The sequence below is a fragment of the Dromaius novaehollandiae genome, chromosome 2 (genome assembly GCF_036370855.1).
Source record: "Dromaius novaehollandiae isolate bDroNov1 chromosome 2, bDroNov1.hap1, whole genome shotgun sequence".
Taxonomy (NCBI): Eukaryota; Metazoa; Chordata; class Aves; order Casuariiformes; family Dromaiidae; genus Dromaius; species Dromaius novaehollandiae.
Genome location: NC_088099.1, coordinates 11,587,197 through 11,607,371, shown reverse-complemented (window position 1 = coordinate 11,607,371; position 20,175 = coordinate 11,587,197). Strand labels below are relative to the sequence as shown.

Here is a 20,175-nt window from a genome sequence, read left to right as displayed (position 1 = left end):
TGGATGGGTACAGGAATTACAAGGTGTTGGCACAGATTGAAAACATGCTCATAAAAACTCCTCAATGTATAATGAAAATATCTTTGCTATTTCAAAACCAGATGATGTTCTTGCAAGAATTTGGTAGAGATTCTTATCTATGTCGAACATTATCTTCTGTCACGTGAGGATTTCGTTCCTCTAAAATATCTTTTGTTGATAACCAGTAAAGGCGGAATAGTAAGATTGATGTATAAGGATGAGGTTAATAGATACTTTAGTTGTGAGGCAGTCTGGGTTTCGTTTCCACCTTGTTGCTGAAACATACAATGTAGCATACCTAAGTTTGGAAACTTGGTCTAACAGGGCGTGCTTCAGCGTCTTTCCTTAGCAACTAGTGCTACCAAAAACACACCAAAGCTGCCCTTCCTGCTCTGTGCTAAGTAACGGTGGCAGACTCTGTGGTTTTAAGGTGGAGTTTATAAACAGAAGTAGGGTAATGATGCCTGCGACTGCAGGGCATTGGAATTCAGCCACCAGAGCGTCTCCTAGTTTTGTGTTTCATCCATTTCTTGTTTTCAGCATGAGCCTGGCTGAGGGCACGGGCTGTCCTAAAACTGTGGAGCAGTAGTTGTGGCTTGACTGAACTTATGTGATACAGTGCAGTTTGTAAAAGAGAGTTAACCCCCTTTTTTGCAAGAGGCTTAGCATTTTTGGAGTAGAAGGGGTGAAGGAAGATGAGAACAGCTGCTAAAGGTTATTGCCAACCTTCACGGAAGCTGAGAGAGTATTCGGGGAAGGATAATTTCATGTTACTGCTCCCCCCTCACCCCCCTTGACTGTGTTAGCTGGACCTTTTATCTGACCTAGTACAGTAGTTCTTCTATTATGTGCTGTCAGAGAAGCGTATGATATACATTTTGGGTATTGTTTTCTAAGAAGTAACAGCACATTGCATTTTGTGCTGAAATACTGTCTGCTTTTGGGGACAAAATCCTTTTAGGGAGAGTCAGGGAAGAAATATGGTAAATCTTAGAAATTTTAGTGTACATCTGGTTATTAAAGATACTGAGCTTTGTATAAGAACAATAGACAGACACACTTACTTTTTGTGTCCATGTTTTTGTAAAGAAGTTTTCCTGGACTCTGAGGGTTGTGAATCAGTTCAGATGCACTTTTTGCACTTTGGATCAAATGCTAGTGCTTCTAGTGAGCATGTTATTACTGATCTATAGAGTGGGTGGCATCCTTAAAAAGAAAAAAGAAAACGTGGACAGGAAAGAGCCGTTAGTTTCAAAGAAGTCTCGTGCATGTCTGGTTAAGTGCTTGAATCTGAGAACGAGAAAAAGATCTATGTGCAGGCTGTTTCTGCCAACACATGCTTGATGCTAACAGGTTAACTAGGGTTTTCCTTCCCACCATTTGTTATCACTGTGTTAACTGAGACTCGGATTAAATGTTACTGCTTTTTATGAAAAAAAAAATGCAGTTGATCTGATATTATTAGAGTGCTCTGCTCTCTGTTAGTTTAACAGCATCGTTTTATTGTTTTGGAGGTAGTTGATCACTGAATATTTACAGGTTCCACAAAACTGCCACATATACTCTGTACTTATACTTAGTTATACTTTCTGAATTTTATGTAGCAAGCCTGTGGTGTTGCGGCTAGAAATGGTACAGAGCGATTTAAAACATCTATTATATCCTTAGTGGTTTCTGATTATATTTAAAAATGTTTCAATACTAAGAATAAACTCTGGCTGGGTAGTACTAGATGCAGTGCACTACGTAGAAGCTGTATGGTTTTGCTGCTGTTAGTATTCTGATCCAGTCAAAACATGAATGTGCATATATTTTCTTTCTGTGTGAGAACTAAATAATGAGCATACTCTACAGACTTGTCTGATGTCTTAGTTTGGGGGTTAACCCAGCTTTAATGTGCATGCTCTGATACTCTTTTAATTTGGATACCACATAAAATGGAAATCCTCTCTCTTGCTTTTTTTATTTTCAAATGCAATTTTGCATTTTGCTTGCCCTGGAGCCAGTAAAACTTCAGTGATTGAATTTTTATTTATTTATTTTCATGTCTGAGATCACTTAGGTTTGTTTCAAATGTGTTGTGAGTTTCTAGGTTATACCTTAAAAAAAAATTGATGTTAACCTTATAAAACTTGAGGTTAAGTAGATGGAGATGCTTCCTTCTAAAATGTGTGCATTGAATCATAGGAGATCATTTTACTCTTCAGTAATTAGCAGGTGGTAAGCCAGTTAAGTTCAGGAGAGGACATTTAATCTGCCTGAGAAAGAGGACAGCCAGTCCCACAGAAGAAGGTCAGTACTTCCCAAAATTTGATGTCCATTTTAAACCGTATAGAATGCCTGGATGATTTGCATTAGCAAGATTAGCTATACAGTTTAGTAGTGTTACTAGGAATAAGATTTCCTTGGTCAAGGAACTGTAGGTTCAGTGAGTCAGAGCACCTGGGGGTTAGTAAAGTGGCTAGTGAGTCAGCTGAGTAAAGGGAGAACAAACCTTTTGGCTTTTTTAGTGTAGACAGCAACAATAATAGTCTTCGCCAATTTGGCGTAGAGCCCAGCGCTGCTTTTCATATCTCTAGAGAATCCAAAGGCTTCCACACTAGCTGTATAAGCTGATTTGAAAGCTAGTTTTGTAGCAATCCAGAGAGGAAAATTTTTCTTCCATTGATCATCAAGAAAGCAAGATACTCCAGTGTGCAGCAAGATCCTTGGGGGACATGTCTGGATTCCCAAGGGAATTGAAAGGGAATTTGTCATGTAGGCTTAAAAGTATGAAAAATGTCAAGGAATGTGACAAATTTAAAATAAGTGTTAATGCCTTCATAAATGTCTTTCAAAACCTGAGAGGTGAAACTTCAAGGTATTAAGACTTTATTTGGGAAAGGAGGAGAAGGAATGAAGTGACTTTTGAAAATAAAACGATCTAGTAGGTAACACACTGCAAAGCAGTACTGTGCAAGGTCTTTCAAGGAGTAAAATTCAGTGAGAACCTTTACAGCTGTGCTTCATGCCATACCTTGCAACAGCTCAGCCATTTAAAATCTGTGTCTCTGCTTTCAGTGATTGCCACAAACTTTGCAGTCATCTGGAGATGTGCTAACATAGGCTATCGTGAAATGTCTTACTTTTATAAGCTGGTTGTACTAGATGTCTGTAACTTAGTGTGACAAAAAGGCTTTAAGGAGTATAAACACAGTTCTTGGTGTTTTGTATATGCGGAGTGTTATGCTACTCAGTTTTTTATTTTTAGCTATGCTTCTCCTGGCCTTTCTTTGGACACTAGCATTTAAAATATAGTTGTTAACTGCTGTGACTGCTCACTGAAGGTGAGATTGGAAAAGGGAGTTGGTGGGGCATCCTGTTGTCTTAACAGTTGATAACAAACTCTGGTCTTCTAAGTAAGAAACCAGTGCAGATTACGGAAGTGTTGTAAATGTGGGTGATAAGTGATCACAATGTTAAACCTGAGTTCTTATGTTGCCCCACTTTTTAAGAAATGTTCAACACCATTTCTGTTCCAACTGACAACTTAGAACAGTAAGTCTTCTGTTTCTACTGCTGGATGGAGAATGTCCTAAGATATTTCTGTTAGGAAACTTCCATGCCGCGTAAACTTGAAGACTGGTAGTTTTCAATGGGTCTTGATGGGTTCTGAATGATGGATGTCAACTTAAACTGTGTAATCAAAGATTTGGCTTTTGGCAAGTTTACCGGTCAGGAGACACCAGTCAAGTGTCAGGAAAATGTATATACTGGTGACTTGTTAGGTCTTTGTGAAACTACATGCTGAATATGGTGATGGCTTATTTAGTCTTTGCGTTGTGACTACATCGAGGGATTTTGCAAGTGCTTTTAAATTTAAATCCCTTTGTGTGAAATTCACAGTTAGAATAAAAAGCCTGGCTATTGAACTGAAAGAAGTATAACTTCATTTGTGTATTTATCATGATGAATTTTTTTTGCTGTAGATGAGGACAGAAAGAATCTTTCTAATTAGCAAAGTCAAGTTCTAAAGTTTATTCTTCTCAATAACTTGTTTTGAGTCCATATTCTAGGAGTACTTTCTGTAAGACTTGACATATTGTACCATGCTGATGAAGCTGCTTGTTGGAAAAGTCCAGCCCTGGGAAATAGAGATCTTGTTTTAGACATGGTCCAGAAATCTCGATTAAATTGTGGAGAAAAAACATTAAGTAGAAATGAAAAATGTCTTTTCATGTGCCAGGATATCAATTTTACATCAATGGTTTCACATCTGGATCATTCAGAAGGTGCAAAACATTAAGCTGCTTGCAATATAATGCTCATCGTATATCTTTCATTTTATTGTTACTGTCCTATCTCAGTCCATACTGATCACTGAAGACTCAGAGTCCTTTTCCAAAAGGAAGGCAGAAGAGAAGTCTGAATACTATGGTACAGAGAAGAATAAAGATCCTCTTAAATTGCAACCAGAGTTCTGCATATTGAATTAAAAATCATAGCAATGCATTCTGTCTGCATATTGAATTAAAAATCATAGCAATGCATTCTGTCTGCATATTGAATTAAAAATCATAGCAATGCATTCTGTAAGCTTAATTTTTATTTATTTTTTTAGCTTTTGGAATAGGATGTCAGCATTGACATCGACACTTGACTTAGAGGTGCCTATATTTGTTTGCTTGTTTGAAGTGGTGACACGTGGCCCATCTATAGCCTGTGGATGTATCCCTGGTTAGATGCGTAGCTCCTTAGAGACACATGATGGGAGTGGGTCTCTGGGGACGGGCAGATATGCTGAATTGTTCTTGACCAAACAGAATTGGTTTTGTGGTGGAATACAGCCTGCATTATGATAGATACTACTAGTATACTAGTGCTTGAAGGTACTTCCAAAATTAGGCTGCAGAAGATGAATCTGCCGTAGAGGACTTAAGGCCTGGAGGTGCCTATTTAGGAGGAGATACATTGCACCTCATAGTGCAATTTGAAAAGCTGATGAGCAAAGGAAAGCTGTGTGGTTCCCTCTAGCAGAAATAGCATGCTCTGTGTTTGGGGTAGATTCTGCCTCCAGATGTGACAGAAGCCTGTACAAATTTACTTCCAGATGTTTGGAAGGAAATTGTGTAACCAGTATAGCAGGGAAAGTTTTGTATGTGTTGTTCTTTAAGTATTGAAGCCAGGCTGCTTCTGGAAGCTAATAATGCTCAGGTTCGAATTTCTAGGCTGAGCAACATTCCTCGAGTTGGGGCTGCAAAGGCTGAGGGCCAGACTAGAAATAGGATTTTCCAGTTTTGTTACTTACTAGCAGGCTACTGTGCTGTCATCCTTCCCGAGCAGCTGCTAATTATGCCTATCCCGGAGGATTTTGCTAATGGAAACTGCTGCTGAGAGGAGGTGTGGGGGTAACTTTGTATTGCAGTATGCTCTCTCTGTCTCCCTGCATATTCAAATGCAAGAATAGCTTTGCTTAGAAAGGCAAATTTTTGTCTAGGTTTTGTAGTAATGTGTCAAATTTCTGAAAAGTAATGGAGTTCTCAACAAGCCCCGGTGCCAATGTGAGTGAAGCATGTTTAGCAGATCGGGAAGCGAAAGCGATGTGTGCTGAAAACCAAGCTGCTGTGCTGCGTACTGCTGCAGCCTCCCGAGGGGCTGCGCTGCGTGGCGGGCTGCTGGGCTGCCGCTCCAGTCGTAGCAGAGAACTGGAGCATCTCTTAGGCAGGGCTTTTCCTTTCAACTACCGTATTATTTTGCATTGCCAAAGACACTGTTCACCATCACAGTTTAGGCAGAATATCCAGATCAGAATATTTTGGTTATTAGTGTTGCAGAATGATGGATTCTGAATCCACAGCGGTTGCAACCCTAAGCCCTTTCTAGGCCTGACTGATCAGATTTTTGCTCAGCTCCTAGCAAAAGAAAATTGGGGGGGCTGTTAATTTCCTAATGCCATTCCCAGCAACAACTGTAATGAGCAGAAAATCAGAAGCACAACTTTCTCAATTATCTTATTTTTTATGTATATACACACACGTTATATTTTGCTTAACCTAAGCAAAATAGCGTTCTGGTATTATTAAATGAGAAACGTAAGTAAATTTATGGTCACTATGGTAAAACATGGAGGAGTACAGATCTTTACAGTGCTTTAGAAAGTATTAAGTATTTTCAGTTTAGTTATGTTTTAATTATAGCATGGCAGAAAGGTTGAATGCAAGATTGTTTTGTGTACTTCGGGTGTCTTAGTAAGTTCAACATGTATATAGGTAGAGATGACTTTTTTTGATAATGCTGCTACCATTTGCAGCATTTTATGAAGACCCATTTTATGCTAGTTTAGCTTTTATAAAAGCTACAAAACTCTGGCTTTACAAAGAACAGCTTATGCGCTGGTCGTTATTTTCTAACTCTCCCAGACACAGTATCTACAAATGTATGTCAGAAAGTTCCCTTCAGGACATACATGAGATGCTCACATATCATGATATTTAGGTTACTGTTTATTCCTGTTTTGAATTGGTCAGGAAACTGTGCCTTAAGAAGGGGAGAGGAACAGAGATAACAGGCTACATAGAAATAAAAATTTCTATTCTGTGTAAAGAATCTGTTTTAATACTTGAAGTGTATTACTTTTGTTATAATAGCTTTGCTAGTATTGAAATCTAAAAGTGTTGAAAAGCCATTTGTTTCAGATGTTCAAGAAGCGCCAAGGTGTTTTGCATTTAATTGCCATATAGTTGAAAAAATTTCTTCTTTCACCTTGATGCTTGCACAGACTCTGAAGCAGATAGCTTGTGCAACAGTGAAGAATATGGTAGCTATCACACTGGAAAACTTGCACTTAATAGACATTTATAATTTGTTGTGGCAGCTCTTAGCTGAAATGATAGTGGCAGCAGGTCACATGGGCTGAGTGAGAAAGTCTGTGCCGTCTTTTAGAAACATTTGGTGTGAAACAGAGTATGTGTTTCTAGCACCACTCTTGTCTCATAGGTGAAAATCTGATTCAAAAGGCATATAATTTTTCTTAAGTTTTATTTTGTTTTCCAATGTGTTGTCAAAGCATTTAAGTAGCTCATGCTACAGTTCATAAATAAATAAAATTCTTAACCTTGCTTCGCAGTGCTAGTGCTCCTTCCATTTAGATAGGTCTCCATTCGGCTCCTCTTGAGTTTAGATGGGTAATAAGCACGTTACTTTATAAGCACTTAAATAAAAAACTTTTTGTAGGCTCAGTGGTCTGAAAATATGCAGCTACTTGTAATTTACAAGAACGTGTGTGTTTTTACGTGATGTTTACTTTCCTGTTAGAGCACACAATGAATTAATTTAATCTTTTTCTTGTAATTGATAAATAACTTCCTTCCTAAATTGAGGCTGAGTACGTATTTGTAGTTTATGGATAAGAATGCTTTGGGGATGTTGTAACAACCAAACAGTTAAGCATTGCAAGTTAGGGAGATTTAGGCTTGACATTTTGTATATCTTTAAGCATAAAGAAATCCCATTTCAAAGTTTCCTTCCCCAAATTGAAATAGTATCAGTGTTATTGCAGTCCCAGATTAAACTCATTTTCCAAAGACATCTTTGAGTTATTTGCAGTTCTTGACTTAGAGGTGCTTATGTTTTAAAGTTCAAGGCTGTTAAAGGGCCTCAAGTTGTATTCTTGTATGTTTGAAAATAAACAATGTTGTGAATGGCAGACTATTAAGGGGGGAGTCAAAAAAAAAAAAAAAAGTTTGTGCATTAGCCTCAAAAAGGAGCGAATGTCTTGTTTGGGGAAGCCCATGTTCTTGCCTAAGTTGCGTTCCTCGGTAGCAAGCTCTTATGGTGCTGTGCCTCCGGATCTGTAACCGGGAAGCTGGCTCCTTCTCAATATCCGTTCAGTCCAGGTGTCTCATTACCAAATTTGATGCAGTATCTGGACACTTTATTATGCAGACCTTAATGTTCCTGGTTTGACCAGTGGACACAGGAAAAGCAGGAGGAGAAATGCATTATTTCTTGAATTTAGCCATGTTTGGTTAAATCAATGATGTTTTGCAAATGAAGTCTTATTAATCTATTACTAATTTGAACAAAATAATGGAAGGTAAACTCCCATTTGATGTTGAAGGCCTTGCAGAGGAGGCCCACTGGTGTAACTTCTGACCTTTTAAACTTTAAAAAGATACTTTAAACATGACAGAATGTCACTTCCATTTTACTTTCAAGACTTACAGTGATCACAGAGCCATAGCTATTGGCTCTAGATCTCTGTCTTCTTTACAGTGTGATTCTTCTCAATTTTCAGATACTTGATTTTTGTTTACTAACATTAGTCACAAGCTTGTGCTGCTTATTTTGTATAGCTTTTAATTTTAGGATATTGTTTGTCTTACTGATTTATACAAGTCCTTATAATTACAGTTTTACGAAGCACTCTGTGGGCTGTGATAGCCTGTGTGCATGGCAAATACTGGTTTTTAGCCTCTTTCTACATCTTCTGGACATTTCTTTTGAAAGACATTTCATATGCGATTCACCCCTAATGATTGTCTCAGTAAAACTGTTTCAAAAGCTGTTTCCCTGCCTAATCCCCATACAGACAACATAGAGCTTTTTTTAGTACTGAGTATTAATTTTCCTGTGCAAAGGATAATAGTTTTAATATATGTAAGACCACATATGCAGAATTGATGCCAAAGCAGAAAGCTAAACAGAAACAGAGATTACCAGGATATAATTGAAACAGCAGTTTCTTAATTTTGTCAGCAAGTGCCTGTAGTTTGCTTTAATTGCAGCATTCCTGAGGAACCCTAATCATGATATCAAACTGCTTAATTTTCTCTCTCAGAAATACTGAACCTTGCAGTTTTGCAAAGTAATATTTAGTGTGCTTTTTCCTTGTAATTCAGAAGGTGAGGGAACTGTGATGTAACTGGGGGTGAAGAGAGTAGGAGAAGAAATAGCTAGAATAACGCTGGAGGTGGACTTTGGAAGGAGAAAGAGGAGGCAGATACTGGAATAACACAAGACAGTCAGGCCTCGCAGCTCCGCTTTCCCTCCCAGCTCCCCCTTCTTTGTATCTCATTAGAAAAGAGCAGTCATCCCTAATCTGTGTTTGAGGATAGTGTGTTTCAGTTGTGTTTGAGCAGCAGAAGACTCTGAGCTGATTTCTCTGTGGAAAGGAAGAAATACCTTGCCTATTGCTGCTCCTCGCCCCAAGAGTGAGGCAATTGCTGGCTGGAATACATAGGACTAAGCCGTTAGCACTGTCTCGCCTAAAATGTCCCTAGGCCTTCCTGCCTCACTGGCTGGAAAACACTAAAGTAAATAGCTGTTAAATTGAGCTGTTAAATTGGTATTTAAATACCACCGTATTCACACTCTTAATTCTGTTTATGTTGGGATTCCTTCTCTTAATTCTTTGCCCAAATTTCTCTAGCTATTTTGTGTTGAAAATGCTGTGAGTTTAGACAAATTAATCTGTCAGCTCTAATTCTAAGGATCAGTTAATTTTAGCGTGGGTTTTTTTCCATACCATCCAGCTTTAGGCCCATGTGTTTGCTCAGCAGTTGAAGTAAGGGCTTATGCTGCACTCAGTGAAGAGTGCATGTCACTTTCAGAAGGCGATTCACAGCACCCAGCTCCTCTTCTGCGTTTCCCTGTGTAGGGTGGTCTCCTCCACTGGTGGTGGGTAAGGAGACTAGGAAGACCAGTCCTGATACCCTTTTAGATGTTTAGATTTAAGCTACGGGGGCGTACTTTTGATACAGAGGGATTATTGTTGTTGTTTTAGCTTTCCAAAGAAAGCAGAAGGGATAGATGTCTAATATGGAGAGAAACATTTGTGAGATAACTGGAAAAAATGCTCGAGAATGCTTGTTTGTTGAAAGTTGGTTGTATTATGAGAGCATATGATAGTTAAACTAGAATTGACTGGTCCAGATTTTCAGCTGGAGCAACAAGTAATGAAGCAGTGCAAAGGGAAGCAAGGAGACTTCAGCACTTGCATAAGCTAGGTGATGCTGACTGAGACAAATATCTTTTAAGCATAGCTAATATACTACATTATTTTTAATGTAGTTAAAAATGGAATTACTGGGTTTATCCCTTGGGGGGAAGAGAAGGAAGGAAAAAAAACCATGCATCAGTAGTATGAAGCATCAGCTTTCATCCCTAAATGCCTTTTAGTTTTGCAAAATTGTGAGAACCCTCTGGAGAAAACATTTCCTGGCTCTGCTGGAGTGTAACGTTTCTAAGATTGGCTCATTTGAGCCTGTTCTTTAAAGGATTTGGTTATAAATAAAAACAATTAAATGTAGAATTCTAAATGGCACTTGAATGTCCTTTATTTTCCAGATTGCTTTTAATGCTTCCTTTTTTTACTTTGCTGTAATAAGCAGTTCAGAAGAAAGTGATTGGTTTGTAGCAAAGAAGTTTCCATTTTATGGAATACTCATGTCCCTAGCAGTAGTTTCATAGTTTCAGTGTAGGTGTCATTTTTGTTATTGCAGTTCACCAAAATAATATGTGGGACTTACCTGCTGAACTATATCTGTAATCATAATAATTAAATAGGAGAATTTAAATGTAACATAAAGGTTGCCTGATAGCTTTAAGGACAGGGAAGGCTAACTGCAAGGATAATCATTTAAGAGAGAAGTGTTTTACAGTGAGGGGACCAGCAAATAATAACAGCTACTGTGCAGTTTATATTTTAAAGTAGATTATTAAGTTCTGTGCCTTGTGCTGAGCAATTTACAATTACTTCCAGAAGAGTGCTGTAATTTCACTGCTTCTGACTTTTTTGTCTGTGCTTTCTTAGTGGCATGTAGATATGTGAAACCTCCATTATATAGAACTAATAATTATATTGAAGTCAGCTACATTATTATTTGTCCTTTGAGAGTCACTTTGATAGCATATACTTATTACCACTTGACTTTTCAGAACTTCCCACCATAAAGTGCCTAGTCTGTGCAGTTTTACTTTAATGATGATTATTCTTTGTCAAATTAGAATTGCCAGCCCTGTTTCCTTAAAAAGATGCAGATGATCCTCTGTGCAGGTAACTGAGTTAATCTGGTCATTTAGAAGAGTATATATACAGAATCTGAACCATAAAGTAGTTGCGCATCAGCATTATGGAAATAAGAACTTGCTAGTGGCTTTGTTTTCTTCTCTTCCAGGATGGAACAAGAACTGCATTCCTTAGGTTCTTTCTGGTATCTTATTGATAATTACAAAAAATAGTGTGTTCTGAGTGGAGTGTTTGGTACTGAGCACATCAGAAATAGGAGGTAAACATGAGTGTTATTCAGAGCTGAGCACGAGTAGCTGTGTGAAAAAGCTGCTCTGTATTTTTAAAGTGCAGGAATGCATCTTCTGAGCGCTTCCAAGTATTTTGCAATATAGCTTTTAATATGAAATTAAAACATTCTTGGAATATGTAGTATTGTAATGTTTTTAGTGTTGAACATTGTCATTAGGGTCTTTCTTGCAACAGTTCTCTCTGATTATACTTTCCTTTGAACAATAAATAACTACTCCAAGTGGTGGAAATGAGGCAGTACTTATCAAACTTGCATGAGCAATTTAATAACAGAAGCAAAGCAGAAAATGTTTCCTCTGTCCTTGCTGAAATCTTGACTCCCTTCTCCTTCCACCATATTTGTCTAATAGAGGAGTTAACAGATTTTGCCCCTCAGTCTCATTCCTGCTTCTGTTTCTGGCCATAAAATTTCAGTGGAATTGCCTGGATGCTGTTGTGTCAGTCCCGATTGATCCAGAGTATCCAAAGTTAAGTACTTTCATCCCTCAAATTTTCCGCAAACAGTTGTCTTTGAGTAAGATTGTGTATTTGATATCACAGACTCTTATAGCAAAATATAATGTTGCCATTATTTTTGCACTATTATACAGCAGGCTAAAAGCATATTAATGTAATAGAATTAAGTAAGGATGGAAGAGGGATGAGAAACAGGAATGAAAATGTAATTTGTTACGTTATTTGTTACGTATTAACATGTGCAACTGTAGAAGTAAACCAATTTATGTAATTAAGGAGCTGGCTTACTACTAATCCAAATAGCAGTAGGGGCACTATAGCTGTAATACACTGAAGGCCAAGTAAACATATATCTGTGAAAAATAAAGAAGGATATCTTGTTAAGCAAGGCCTAATGAACACTTTACAGTAGGTAGAGGAAATTCAAAATTAGTAAATTATTGTATGTGGTTAGATATTTCTGCCTCTTGGTTCTTTCCCAATCTTCCTCAGAGCTGTTTTGAGTAATTGAGGGCTGAATATGAAGGGTCCTTGATGGGTGCAAGAAAGTGATGATATCTCTATTATTGCATTCAGCTGTATTGATTGTCAGCTATGGGCTCAGTGCAGGTGATGTGGCCTGCGCCTTAGGGAGATTATACCCTACATCAGGGAATTTGGATCACTCTGTGGAGCAAGATTAATTTGCTCTGGGCTAAGGCTATGTTTAGACTGGAAACTGTCCTCAGTCTACAGTGGGTCTCCTGTTGATGTCAGTTGGATGCTTGTACAAAAGAGTAAAGAAGAAAGGTGAATTTTAACAAATATTTGAATGTGGGAAAACTGTTGTATTCTGTATTACTTCTCACACATATTAATTATGGTGAGCTGGTTTGCCTTTGGAATTTCTGCCAGTTTTCCTTTTCCCATCTGTCTCTCTTTATTCATTTATTTTTATGCTGTTCACTACTACTGCTGTTCCTGTTTTCCCCTGTGAGAGAGAGCTCTGCACTCCCATCTTGCAGACATCATTGGTCTCTCTCCTAAACAAATCAGAATAAATTATTCATGTTGGGGTATAAAGGTCTGATATCGTGCTTCAGAGATAAGTAATTAATGAGAACTGACACGTTTTCGGTCTGCAGACTCGGAAGGCAAATATTTTAGGAAAACATCAAAATGTTGTTTATTAGCAGAATGGTTAATATAGTGTAGGTACTTTTTGTTCCTTAACTTTTTTTTACCACCTGAAGCAGTTTGAGAACCTAGCAAGCCAAAAATTGAGTGTAAGCTCTGTTTAGCTATGATTTCATGTAAACATAGCTGTTTGTGGTGTTGCAAATGCAAAAAATTGTTTCCCTTTTTTTTTTGTAAAAATTTCTAAATATTGACTTCTGATATTTAATTAACCCACCTTAATTTTTTAGGACATTAATTCTAAATAAATAAAATGTAATACTATGTTCCAAAACCTCTCCATTCATTATTAATAACTACATTCCTTGAACTCATCAAGTGATAAAATTGCCCAGAAAAATAAGCACTAGTGCATGCTTTGTTTGAGCTTCTATACACACTCTACAGTTGGAAGCAGATTGTGTGGGTTATAGATTTGAGATATAATTTTTAAAAATGCAGAGATTTTTGGAGATGAGGGTGCCAAGACTTTGCCAGTGGAAGGCAGCAGTATTTGTAGTTCCTTAAGAATCTGTCCAAACCGTACAGGCTGACCTCTAGTTATGGAACCGAGAATATTGCAAGAGAAAGAAGCAGGCTTTGGAGAAACACTGACAGTACTGACCACAGCGTTGTGGATGACCCTCCAGCCTCGTTAGCGCATACCTTGGTAGAGAGAATTAAGGACTGCTCTCAAGACAACTAACTATAGTCAAGAACATAATGTGAGAATTTAGTGAAAACTAAAGTGAAAGAAATCAATAAGGGGACTTGCCTTCAAATTAAAGTCATTGAAGATGCAGTTGAAAAAGTGTGAATTTAGCTGACGGTTCACCTTTTGGACATATGCATGGGATAGATAACCAGTAGGCACTGCTGTTAACACCTGTGCTACAGTCTGTTGTGCAATGAAGAGTAAGGCTTTGCAATTCAGTTAAGTAGAGGCATTGCTTCACAAAAGTCAGTAGATGCAGGTCACTGCTTTTTAGTGTGTTAAAAGGGTGTTTGCATTTTACAAGAGTGATCTGCATCCTATTGCAGAAGTTGTTCATTGCTAAAGAAATGTTAATGCTGCTTCTGCTGAACAGCTTCAGGTTTTTGCCTCTTTTGTGAAAGATGTAAGGCTGCTAACTATGCTTTCCTGCTGTGTCTAGAAAACAGCATTCGTTCTCCCAACAATTAATTGGTGTTTTCCTGGTGTAAGAGGTACTTTTCATCCAGGGTATATTCCACATTCTTATGTCTTTTGCTGATTTCTGCAGTTGTTTTAAAAAAAAAAAAAATCAGTAAGAATTTTGAAAACCTTTTTGCAGAATTTAAACCCATATTCCTGAACATCAGCTTCACTGAATAAATATTTCTAAACATAATTTATTGATACTGCCAAAGATCTGGCATGAATGAAAGGAAGTAGAAGTTCAGTCAGGATTCTGGCAGTCGAATGTGCAATGTTAAATGCCAATGAAACTTAAGAGGTAATTTGTTGACATCTTGCACTAGCTGTGTCAGCTGTGCGTATTATTTTTTTCATTTATGCTATTAAAGCAATACTTTATTCCAGATCTCAGTGTTGAATGTATGCTTGGACTTGTATTTATGTAGTTTAGAAATGACTTCATATTTCATCTGCTTGAAGTGTAATACTCTTGTCAAGAATCTTAAGTACTTAATAAGTGTTGTTCACTGTACACGCTGCTTGTATGGAGTTTATTAAGCGTTTGTGTCATAAATGACTTGACATGATTAACTGAAGTGTTATGTATTTGTGGTGATTTTTTCTTTGTTTGTTTTTAGGTCCATTTTCCAGATACGGAGAGGGCAGAATGGCTCAATAAGGTAAGGGCAGTTGTTAACATTGCCTTCAAAAAAACAGAAAAGAAGGGGGGAGTGTCTGAGAATAGAAGGAACTGGGAGAGGGCAAGAATTTGGGAATAAAATAGTTCTAACTTTCTGTACTCTTTATGCACTTGAAGTTTCTGGTAGTTGATCCAGTCAGTCACGAAAAAGATTTAATCTATCATGATTCTGTTTTTAAGGTCTTGAAATTATCTGTGACTTTTGGTGAATGACTTCAGGTGGCATTAAAATAATAACAGCTATGAGTGTGTGGAAGTCATAGTAGCTGTAAACACAGTTTTTATGTTCTACTTGTCTGGGACACTTTCCAGTTACTATGACTTTCTGACCTACAATCTAAAAATAAATCAATTTTGCAGTTTTTGATTTGTATGTATAATAATTAAGATACAGATCTATGTGGCTTGGGTTTTCTTAATGTCTTTCATGAAAAGAGCACAGAAGAACATCAGTCAATTAGAAAACAGCAAGACAAATTAACAATGTAGAGTTTTCAGATATGATAGCAAAACACCATATTACTTTTGCATTTGTAAACCATGCGCGTGTATTTTAAAAATGTGCTTAACTCATTTTTCTTCCTCCTTTCACATGCAAATAAACTTATTCTTCACCCTTCTGACCAGTAGTGAGCATCAATGCAGACTGCATGTGTATTCATGTGATAAAAGAAGAAATTTAGTTTAGTGTTGTTTTGTTTCTCCTCCTCCAGTACTTCAGGTTTGTGAAATGTTTGAAAACACAGTAAATCAAAGAATTGAGATGAAGGGTCCAGAAAGCTTTTCTGTATGGCAGTAGGTAAAAAGTGGCCACTTCTTACATCATGTATTGAACTGTACAGAAAACTTGTATGCTTAAAGCTTTCTACAAAACTTCTTGTATCTGTCTTAAAAATATTTTGAATTGTGTATGAAGGTGTGTTCAATGACTTTTTTTTTTTCTTTCTATTTTTCCTAGACCGTAAAACAGATGTGGCCTTTTATTTGCCAATTCATTGAGAAACTCTTCCGGGAGACCATAGAACCAGCAGTAAGAGGAGCAAACAACCATCTTAGTACCTTCAGTTTTACAAAGATTGATATTGGTCATCAGGTCGGTTTCCTGTGAGGTTTTTCTAAGAGGCTGTATCTTGCATACCGTTTTCATGTAGTCTGTTTAAATCTACCGAGAATGTATTTCTCAATGACGCTTGATGATAAGCCTCATTCTGTTTTCTGTCATAACATTAAAATATTATCAAGGATCAGATAAATGCTTATCTGCTGTTTGGTCCCATGAAAGAAGGGGTCATGGTATATAGCTCTTATATGGTTACAAAAGAGTCTGACCAGTCCAAGCTAAAAAGAAGTTAGCATTTAAGCTTACAGTAAGTTGGGACAGCAACTTTTGTGCTTTCTTTTTCTATTTAGGTTGTAAATTCCTTTATATATGGGCTCTGTCCTGCCATAGATACATCTGTTTTACAGATCACGGTGTAGCATAGCTTTAAGCCATTCTGACTTTAAATAAGATTTAAATTAGCTTTCACACCTCTGTGCTGCTGAAGCTAGACTGAGTTATCTTAGACACAAGAAACAAGCTATCCTTACTTGATATTGCAGCCTTCATTGAATTGCAACCTGTGAATTGTACGGTCCCAAACACAGTGGGAACCTGACATCAGTGAGACTTCTGTATTATTTAAATTAGAAAACAGATAGAAGTAGAAATATGGTCAGCTCTTAGATTAGAGATCTCCAAGAAGGAAAGATTCAACATGTGACAGGAGGTGGTACTATGTAAGGTGATCTTCTCCCACCTAGTATTTAATGAATGCTTAAGTTATGGAAGGTTTGGTTTATTTTGCTTTCATATGATTCATAAAGCAAAGAAAAATGGAGCAAAATACTTTACATTAACTTTTCTATGAATTCCAGGGATTATTTTTCACCCCTTCTGACTGAATTCCGCTCAGGGCATTGTGATTGAGTGGATTGTAGCAAGTTAATACTCTTAAAATAACTGAGCTAAATAGAGTTTTGCTTCACACTTTTTAATAATGCATGTAGTAAATGTCCAACTGCAGATACGAATATATGTATATTCACCTTTATTCCTAATTTAAGAGTTTAATATGATATATTAGAGTAGAAGGATCCAACCTTTACTCGCTTCATTTTTTCAGCCTCTGAGGATAAATGGTGTAAAAGTGTACACTGAAAATGTGGACAAAAGGCAGATCATTTTGGATCTTCAGATCAGGTAATTTTTATTGTGTTACAACAATGCCCACATTTTAGAATGTGTGCCCTGTTTGTTTGATTCAGCAGGTAAGTGGGGGTGGGAGAAGGTTAACAGTTTTGTTCTGAAGAATCACTTCCTTAAGCAAATGAAGCTCTTCTAGTTATGTGTGAATGGAGGAAGGAGCTGCATGCTGTAAGTAGCATTTATCTGAGGGAAATAGTATATCAACTGACTGTGTGGCTGCATCATTGAAGTAATAAAAAGTTGAACAAAAAATACTTTCCAAAGCTAAAGCACTGTCTTTGAAAATTCTTTTTTCCATGCATTAAAACTTGGCTAAAAAATTTAGTCCAAGCCAAAACTTAGGGTATAAGTTGTTTGGGTTTCTTGTCTTTTCTCAGTCACTTAGATTCTTTAAAGACCCAGTACTGGAAAAAGCAAATCATACCTACTGAAGTACTTGTGCTTGTACCATCAACTGAAGTAAATCTACATATTATATAATGCCAGAGCAATTATGCTCAGCTGCTTCAGGTTTCTTTGCCCTTTCATCATGACCCCTTTTATATAGGTTTATAAATAGATCTACCCAATGTTTGCCAAAATCTTTTCTCGGCACTATCTGTGGTCACAGAGCCTTTTTGAAAGTACAGTCAGTGAATCCAGCAACATTTTTATATTTAACAGTCACAGATATGTGTTACAGTGACTACTTCTGCCTGTCTGTAGCTTATGGAGGAGAAGCCAGATTTGTCAGTAACTGATGATCCAGCAAAGAGCAGCCTTCTGCATTTCTTGTTGCTTCCTTGGCAGTAGCCAAGAGAATAGCCAGGCCTCTCAGCTCCTGTTTTCCAGGGTTAATGCCAAACTTTGAGCTTGGTTATTCTTAATTTTGAATAATTTATCTAAGTCTTAACTTCGAAGACTGTAGGCTTGTCAGAGGTGAGCCCCAGAGTATTACAAGATCTATATCTTCTGCGACATCCTTTTCTGGGTTTCATAGCAGGGAGGTTGGCTACCTCTGTGAGCAGGGCCCAATCTGTATTGAACTGAATCACTTCATTTCTGTGGGAAAAAGGGGAGCTAGCCAGATCACGGATTGGTGTTGCTGGAGAAAGTACAGTGGAGGCAGGATTGTTCCTTGAGAGCTTGTTTCACTGGAAGTATGCTGTCAGCTTTAAAGGAAAAATTGCCTGTGGTGGTCATCTCGCCGCCATTTTTGATAGCAGCTATTCTTACCTCACCTCTTCAGACTTGAGCCCTTCAGGAAAACAGACTTATCTGGTCAGTGTGGACATAGTGCAAAGAGGTTGCTTTGGGGGAGCCGTTCCTGAGATATTTGAGGGACTAAAGTAGAAGAGCAGATGGTGAGCTAATTGAAATGTGCTTGCACAAGTCTCGCAAGATCACTCCTTCCCTCTAAAGCAGATTTACTCTCGTCTCCTGTGGGAATAATCTTGTGGAGTGAGGTTTGGTTTGTTTTTTTCCCTGGTTATCTTTATGGAGTGCAGCAGATAAATGTAAAAAGGACAATAGGTTTGTACAAGAATTCCAGGAACAATGTCAGATTTCCCAGACTTGGGTGAAATCTTCAGCCATGTGTCTCATTGCATTACATTGCAACCTACTTAGAGAAGTGATAGGAGCTGGAGTAGAATCCAGTCCAAAAGGCTGAAATAAATTCCTTGAAGCAGCCTAAATATGGACAATAGTGCTGAGTCAGATAAAGGTTCATTTAGCCTGATAGTCTGTCCCTGCTGCCAGTGGCGTAATCTTCCAGAAAGAAAATAGAGGAGAACTGTGGAGTGAGTGTTACAGCTTCTGGCAATCAAGGGGCTTCTTTGGTGACTTTGTCTGAGCCATTTTGCATTAAGACTTGTCTTTGATGCTTCTTGTTCGAAGGTTCTCGCTAAGTTTCAGACTGATGCACTTCCTCCCCAATATCAATCATGCTTGATGTTAATATTAATGCTTGATGTTTTTTATACGTACTCCAAGAGTTCATCTCTAGGATTATGACATTTGTAAGAGGGGAAGAAAAAGAGGCTCTGTGATAAATGTTTGTGGCATGTTTAGATAGAAAATTATATACCGATCCCAACCGTAAATTATTTCTTAGGGAATCAACCTTAATTCAGTTTAGCAAGATTGAAAAGAACAATTTTACTATTCAACTGCTGGAGAAAAAGTCCCTAACCTTCTGAGTAGTTATGCTGGTAGATAGCAAACTCTAATTAAATGAGTTTGTTTTAATTTAATTTTATTTTTAAATGTAAAGTTAGAGGCTTTCTGTAAGTGGTCCCAATATTGTATGGTCAATACTATTGAGTAGTCTTCAGAACTGCTAGCCTTCATTTCCTAAATACACTTGGGAAGGAAGACAAAATCTCTAAGTGTGCTTCGTAAGAACAAGTGTATTAAGGCGAACCCTGCGTGTGCTGGGGCAGGAGGGAGAGAAATTTTTTGAAGCATGTTCATTCTCCTAATGATCTCCTTTATCCTGCTGTTTCACCATGGTGGCTTCCATTAGCCCTTTCTCCTGTTGGTCATTTGTGACAGAGTATATGCGTTTGCTTGGAACCATACAGTGTGTTTAGATAGTTTCAATGTGCTTCCAAGGCACTACTTTAGCATTTTCATTGGTCTTCCTCATTTTTGTGTGTCTTCCTGTGTTTTTTGGTTTTGCTTCTAACACTGATCACAAGAGAAATGTATATATTTTTTATTATGCCTGCAAGGATATTGAATATATTATGATCATTATTTGAGAGTGTTTTTTCAGAACCCTTTGAATCAGGTCCTGCACGTTGCTCAGGACACAATTAGGAATTACTTTTCCTCTTGTAGGCAGCTTGATTAGTTGATTCATCAAGCAGTTATTGGAAAATATATTTAAAATTCAATTTCAGGATCACATTTGCAAAGAGTATTTCACTTTCTCTTACTCCCTTCCTTAAGGGAGTTTAAGTCTAAATGGATTGTTAACAATAGCTTAATAATAAATATAATGTAAAAATTTCTATTTACTTTTGCCAAAATGCATGAAGTGGTAAACAGTTTGGAATATTAAAGGTTGTGGGTTGTTAGAAAAACAGCATAAACTCTGTCAAATCAAATGTAAACAGTAGTAAAGAAGGCTAAAAAAGACTGAGGAAGTTCTTGCT

The 20,175-nt window shown here is 37.5% G+C and overlaps 1 protein-coding gene across 2 annotated transcripts in view; it reads left to right on the top strand.

Moving 5' to 3' along the window:
- The window catches only part of ESYT2 (extended synaptotagmin 2), a 95,446-nt gene that overhangs the window by 17,374 nt on the left and 57,897 nt on the right, over positions 1-20,175 (top strand). For both annotated transcript variants that reach the window (XM_064505755.1, XM_064505756.1), the window contains exons 2-4: positions 14,726-14,767; positions 15,746-15,880; positions 16,953-17,029. In XM_064505755.1, the coding sequence (XP_064361825.1) occupies positions 14,726-14,767; positions 15,746-15,880; positions 16,953-17,029 (254 nt within the window). The remainder of the gene's footprint in view (positions 1-14,725; positions 14,768-15,745; positions 15,881-16,952; positions 17,030-20,175) is intronic.